This window comes from Peromyscus leucopus, chromosome 9 (assembly GCF_004664715.2).
Source record: "Peromyscus leucopus breed LL Stock chromosome 9, UCI_PerLeu_2.1, whole genome shotgun sequence".
Classification (NCBI taxonomy): domain Eukaryota; kingdom Metazoa; phylum Chordata; class Mammalia; order Rodentia; family Cricetidae; genus Peromyscus; species Peromyscus leucopus.
In genome coordinates, this window is record NC_051070.1 from 70526946 (window position 1) to 70534491 (window position 7546).

Consider the following 7546-nt stretch of genomic DNA (forward strand, 5'->3'; position numbering starts at 1 on the left):
GAGGCTGCCACTGGGATTCTGCCGGAACCACTGCACACTTCTCATGGTGGAAGAAAAATTGCATCTCAGAGCAGAACTGGTTCCCTCCTGGAGACTCAGGACTGAAGGACTCTGCTCCACCTCAACTCCTCTCACCCCTGTTTGGAAACAAAAGCAAACCAGAATCATCCACACCTGTCTAATATCCCAGGAGACACCATGAGGTGACTGCACAGGAGCTTTGGGTTGGCTCATTCCCCTTCTACCACTGACATTTCTGGAGAATCCCTAAGGCAACTTAGATGAGCACAACTCACAGCAAATCCACAACCACAGAATCCCCAGCACAGCTCCCAGGTTCCTCTCCATGATGTCTGTCCAGTTGCTGGGATGTCTTCTCTCCAGTTATGAAGGTGTTAAGTTTTGTGCCCAGATACACTTGTGCTTACACACGGCAGGTTCTCTTCAAATCACTGTTTCCTCTTTCATTGGAACAAGAAACCCCACCCACCTCTACCTCATGACTCTGCAGGCAATTGCTCCACAACTGTGGAGGACAATGATGTAGAGCCAGGACACTGTATTTCTAATATAACATTCATATAAGGGAGTTTGGGGAAAATGTGCGAGGAGGGGAATTCATAAATGCAGAATACTGGTGTGAAAACTGATGGCTCCAGTGGGTTAGAAGAGCCTTGCAGAATCCTAGCAAGAATTTTTTGACCTTTTTTGTCTTAAATTTTTTTCATATACAATATGTTCTGATCATTGCCTCCTCTCCTCTATCACCTCCAAGAACTTCTAAACACCTTCTCACCCACCCAACTCCATGCTCTTTCTTTTTCTCTCTCTTTAGAAATCAAAAAGCAAACAAAATCCAAACAAAGCAGAATTTAAAAAAAAAAAAAAGAAACAGACACACACACACAAATCTCATAAAAACATAAAATACATACAAACACAGACAAAAGACCAATAAGACAAAAAGAACATGCTCAAACTTAGCAATGTGAGACAATAACATCATTGGATTCATTCTGTGCTGGCGATCTACTGTTGGGCATGTGTCCACCCTTCCGTGTGATCAATAAACCCAACATGAAAGTTCTGGCAGAACTCTTAAATTAGAGTATTTGACAAATCAGCATGCAAGGCACTCTACAGAATTTCTTGTACTTAGGATCACCATGTATGTAGAAAGTTCCCAACAGAGTTTTGTTGGGTATAAGAAAAATATGACATGACCCCCCATGCTTCCATTCTTATTTATTTTCCATCTTTTGGCATCTTCTCAGATATTCCGCTGTGCTGTGCAAGAAAACGCAGCAGATGCAGATCAGGCTGTGAATACCTGCTCAAGTTCTGTGATGCCCCCTGACTTCTATTCTTTCATAACTATATTTCACAGGTTTTTTTCTTCTCAAGTAATTATTCATCTTCTAATAGTTTAAGAGTACATATGTATGTGTATGTATTATACATATATATTATATATGATTTAAAGGTTATTGTAATAATTTCTATTTCTTTGAATTTGGGAAGTTTTAAACATAAAACTAAAAAAAGGGCTGTGGAAATGATTTCTCTTGAGTGTCCATCTGCATAATGCCCAATGAGATTCCTATTTTGCTTACATCCTGTTCCGAGAATTGTTCTTAAAATAGATTTATTGACATGGGGGATCTAGTGAAACAGCTCTAGATATCTATGGTTTTATATAGAATGATCGAGAGCTAAAGATCCGGTGAACTCCAACACAGTGACCCTACTCCTTGCTTTGTGGGTTGATTGCCTCATGTCTCTCTCAGCAATTCAAACCTCTAGGCAACTTAAGAAACAGAAATTTCTAGAAACCTTTGCAAGTGCCCCCTAGTGGACTGACACCACCACCAAAAGTGACTTCAGGCCATCTCCAACAAGACTCACTAAACCAACCTTTTCACTCTATCACTTCATGGTAAGGAAATGCAAATGGTCAGAAGACAAGACAGTCTAGATGGAGTTTCTCAAAAGAAGAAATAAAAGTGATCAAGAAATATCTCAAAATTATTCATCATCCTTAGCAATTAGGGAAATACAAATTGAAAACAACTTTGAGATTTCATCTCACCCCAGTTAGAGTATCTAAAATCGATAAAACAACTGACAATAAATGCTGGGGATCGGGGTGTTGGGAGGGGAGGAGCCTGCATTCCCTGTTGAAGGGAATGAAAATTGGTACAGTTACTTTGGAGATGGGTATGGGGAGTCTTCGACCAACTAAAGATAAATTTACCATACAACCCAGTTATGCCACTTTCTTGTTATATTCCAAAGAAACTCTACATCCTACGCCACAGATAGTTGCTTAGCTATGCATATCGCTGCTCTGTAGTGGGTAGCTGTTCCAGCTTTGACCTTGAAACACTGCCTCAGCAAGGCAGCCAGTAACTGCTACATCTGCCTGTGACCTGCCCTTGGGGTGTGGCTGAGATGGGAACCCTTAAGACCCAAAGTCCATCCTGGCCAGCCCTCTTGGTTCCTTGGATCCTGGATGCTGGATGGCAGACCAAGTCAGAGTTCTCCAGAGAACCCTGCTGGACTGCACCTCACCTCTCTTGGATCCTGGATCTAACCCCTTTACTGGCTTTAAGTTACCCCAAAATAAACCTCCTTTTAACTATGTGGAATTGCATTGTTAAATCCCCACATTAGTGCTCTATTTACAGTAACTATGAAATGGAAAAAACTTAAGTGTCCTTTTAGCTGATGAATAGAAAATAAAAATGTCGCACCTATATATTATTGAATATTCTTCAATGTAGAGAAAAAATGGCACTATAAACTTTGCAGGTAGATGGATGGAACTAGAAAAGATTATTTATAATGAGTTGACAGAAACCCAAAAAAACAAATGCCACATGTTCTGCACTGAACTCCTAACTCCAATGGGGATCATATAGGTTCCTAACCCCAAATCTTCAAATGGAAATATATAGCTTGGGGTAACCACAGATGCCAGAAAAATCCAAAAGGAACATGTAGTTAGGAGAAGAATTAGAAATGGGAATAGCAATGGTAAGCATTGAGATGTCATCTTGGTGGATTTTCCTTTAATGAGTATGAAGTGTCCTTCCCCATCTCTGTTGATTAATTCTAGTTGGAAGTCTAGTTTGTGAAAATATTAGAATGGCCACACTAGCTTGCTTCATGGGTTGATTTGCTTGGAAAATCTTTTTCGAACCCTTTAATCTGAGTTAATGTCTGCCTTTGATATGAGGTGTGTTTCTTGTATGAAACAGAGGGATGAATCCTGTTTTTACATTCATTCTGTCAGCTGATATCTTTTTATCAGGGAATTGAGTCCAGGGATATTGAGAGGTATTAATTACCAATTAATTGTTTTTCTTATTTACTGCTATTTTAATTACTGTTAAATTACTGTTATTTTAGTGGTATTGGTATTGTTTGTGTGTGTGTGTGTGTGTGTGTGAGAGAGAGAGAGAGAGAGAGAGAGAGAGAGAGAGAGAGAGAATGCGCTTCCTTTCTTGTGATTTTGCTGGTATGAAATTATTTATTTACTATATTTTAGTGGGTGTAATTATCATTCTTGAGGTGCAGTTTTCCTTCTAGTACCTTCTGTATTGGTGGATTTGTGTGTAGCTGATGTCTAAGTTTGACTTTGTCATGAAATATCTTGTTTTCGCCATCTATGGTTACTAAAAGTTTTGCTAGATATAGTAGACTGGGCTGGCATCTGTGGCCTCTTAGAGCCTACAGGACATCTGTCCAGGTCCTTTTGGTTTTGAAAGTCTCTACTGAGAAGCTGGGTGTAATTCTAATAGCTCTGCCTTTATATGTTGTTGGCCTTTTTCCCTTGCAGCTTTTAATATTCCTTTGTTGTTGTTGCTCTGTATATATAGTGTTTTGATTATTAAGTGGCAGGGGGAATTAAATTTCTGGTCCAGTCTTTTTGGTGTTCTGTAAGCTTCTTGTACCTTTATAAACATCTTCTTCAAGTCAAGACATTGTTCTATGATTTAGTTAAAAATATTTTCTGGGGCAAAGCCACACAGAGAAACCCTGTCTCAAAAAACCAATATATATATATAATATATATATATATTCTGGGACTTTGAGCTGAGATTCTTCTCTTTCTTCTATTTATATTATTCTCAGGCTTGGTCTTTTCATAGTATCCCAGGTTTCCTGAATGTTCTTTGACAGGAACTCTTAGATTTAACATTCTCTTTGACTGATTGTATCAATTTCTTCTGTTATATCTTCTATGGCTGAGTGTCTCTCTTCCATCTCTTATTTTCTGTTGGTGATGCTTGCTTCTGTAGTTCCTGTTCATTTACCTAGTGTCTTTGTTAGGCATTTTATTGCTGTGAAGAGACACCATGTCAAAGTCAACTCTTATAAACCAAAAACATTTGTGGTAATATTTTAATTGTGCTGAAATGTGATGTTTTATTTGTGTGCTAATAAATAAAGTTTGCCTGGAGATCAGAGGTCATAGTGAGCCACCAACAGAAGTCAGGTGGTGGTGGCACACACCCTTAATCTGATCACATGGCAGGCAGAGTCTGTGTGTTCAAGGACACAGCCAAGAATGGTGACACACGCCTTTAATCCCAGTACCAACCATAGACACCTGGAAGTTGGTATAGACAGGCAGTGGCAAGGAAGTGATAGAGCTGAGCGGAAAGAGAAAAGTGATGTAGCTGGGTGGAGAAAGGAAGTGAGGTGGCAAACAGAGAAAGGATATAGGCATGGGTATACAGGAAGTAGGTCTCTCTGGGGCTGAGGAGTTGGTAAGGTGAGGTTGGCTGTGGCTTGTCCTATTCCTCTGATCTCTCAGTTTCCACCCTAATATCTGGCTCTGGGTTTTTTTATTAATAAAACTGTTTAGCAATTCCTCTTACAAGCCTGGAATGATAGGGGCTCACAGAGACTGAACAAACAAGCAAGAAGCCTGCATGGACTGACCTAGGCCCTTTGCACATATGTGACAGTTGTGTAGTTTGGTGTTCTTGTGGAACTCATAACAGGAGGAGCAGGGGCTGTCTCTGACTCTGCTGCCTGCTTTTGGGCCCATACTCCTCAGACTGGGTTGCTTCCTCCAACCTTCACAGGAGAGAAGGTGTCTAGTTTCTCTGCAACTTGGTATGCCATGGCTGCTTGATATTGGTGGGAGACCTGCCATTTCTGAAGAGAAATAGAGGAGGAAGAGTAGATGTGGGGAGGGGGAGGGGGAAGGGAGGGAGTAAAGGAGAAGCAGGAGGGGACACTGAGGGTAGAGCGTAAAAACTAACAAATAAATAAATAAACAAATAAACACATAAAGAAATAAATAACAAAAAATGTTCAAAGTCTTTTTAACATAAGTAATGTCTTCTGTGGGTTTCTATAAAATCCAAAATAGTTACAAACGTCTATTTATTTTATTTTTTTATTTTATGCTTTTATTTTTATTTATTTTTTTATTTTTTGAGATAGAGTATATCAGTGTAGCCCTGGCTGTCCTGGCACTAGCTCTGTAGACCCAGCTGGCCTCAAACTCACAGAGATCCTCCTGCCTCTACCTCCCAATTGCTGGGAACAAAGATGTGCACCACCATACCCAAACTTCTTATTCCAAGAGATAAGAACCAGGACACACTTAAATCAGACAAAGCAAATTCACAGTGCCTAGCCTCAGCTTCTTCCTATGTTCCCTTCAGTCCTGCAGCTTCCTCTCTGCTAAAACCAGCATCACATTGCCAAGATCAGTTTCCAGGTTGAAGTGAATCCCTGACCTCCCTAGACCATAGTTTCTGTGTGCTGAATGTTAGAAGATAATTCCCTTAAGACTTGCTTCAGTTCAGCTACCCCTTATTCATTAAAGCTGATTCTTCAGCACCAACTAATCAGGATCAATTGTTCAATAAAGCAAAAGTTTCATTTCCACAGATTTGTAATTCAAAACATCCTGGTCCCGTAAGTTTGATTCTGAGTGACCCAGCTGCAGAGTTTGTCCATGATTTCTGTTGTAATCTCCTGTATGACTTCCTGCCTTAATTACCACCAATGATGGACTATGACCTGGAACGAAGGCTAAATAGATCTTTTCACTTTCTCAGTAGCTTTTTCTCAGAGTTTCACCACAGCTACAGAAAGGGAACTGGAGCACCAGCTGTCTGCACACTCTGTGTCTTCCATGACTTGATGTTCTTGCTGTTGCTACAGTTTGTTTTCTCCTCACTGACCCTGACCCTGTCCACAGCAGGGTCACCTGGAAGCCTTTGCCTTTCATTCCCTTTCTCCTCATCCTTTGTGAGTTCAGCACACTGAGGCTTAAATGATCACATTGATTCTGTCCTCCCATCAGCTTCTCTGTTAGTTCTAAGATGGACGTTTATGATTCAGGAGGGAATATATATTGAGAATTTACACATTCAAATCCTTAACCTTCATGGTCAAAAGCTTATCCCAGGTTAAAACTCTGCCTATATAGAATAGGGATATTAAATCAAGCAGATGTTCTGTTGTGGTTTCCAGATGTCTTGTAACTGGGAAAGGCCACGCCCACCCAGCTGAAGGTTTGTGTACTGGCTGCAGGTGTGTGGGGAGCACTGTGCACTCATAGCACAGAAATAAGTGCCTGAGTCTGTGGTCTGAGAGAAAGAAATGTACAGAGAACTTCGATATTCTCTAGCTACTGTTATAGATGTCAGTCTTCCACTCTGCTTTGTTCCAGAAGGATTGTAAAACAGGCTCTTCAGATGTCCCCCAGGAATTTGGTGAAACCACTGCATTTGGTTTGCAGTGGTTGAAAAGTTGCACTGCAGCTCTGCACGCTCTCCCTCCTGCAGAACCAAGGACACAGGACTCTGCTTCACTTGTTGACCTTTCACCCCTGGTTAGAAACAGAAAGAGACACAGATGGGGTCACTGAGCATCCACAGAACCCTGAACACACCCCATGTCCTCTGAGAAGGTGGGAGCTCTGCAGGACTCCTGAGCTGCTTCCCCACCCTCCATGTGCTGACAGAATCCTCTCTGTCCCTGAATGTGGACAGCCAGACTCACAGCAAACCTGGGTGCACAGCAGCCCCAGCAGAGAGCACAGCAGCCTCTTCATGGTGCTTGTCTGGCTGCTGGAGACAGAAGCAAGGAACCAAGGCCTGGGCTGTGGTATCAGGATGGCTGTTGAATGTCCCTCCTCCTGCAACCAGTCAGCTCCACCCAGGAACCCTGCCAGGCCAGACACTGCAGAGTTTACTCCCAGCCTTCTGAGTCTGCAGTGCCTCCCAAACCAGACCTGGCTGAGAGTCTGGGCAGAGCATAGTGGAGGTGGCAATGTGGGGGAGGAACATTTGGAGATGACCCTGGGGTTGTAGGAAGTTAGGAATCCAGGAAGCGGGACAGGTCCCCACACTGTCTGGCACACTCAGAGACACAACACTAAAAGTTTAACTCAGGAAACAGATGCATGTTCTAAGGACACTTTACTGGGGCCTGAGGGATGGCTCAGCAGATAAGGGTACTTGACTTTACAAGAGGCCTTAGTTCCATCCCCAGCATCCACATGAGGTGGCTCAGA

General features: G+C 41.9%; 1 gene segment (V, D, J or C); it reads right to left on the reverse strand.

The window, feature by feature from the left end:
* Nucleotides 1-6467: 6467 nt before the first annotated feature.
* Nucleotides 6468-7149, reverse strand: LOC119088457. The segment is given in 2 exon segments: nucleotides 6468-6859; nucleotides 7033-7149. Coding segments are annotated over 2 exon segments (444 nt in total).
* Nucleotides 7150-7546: the final 397 nt, after the last annotated feature.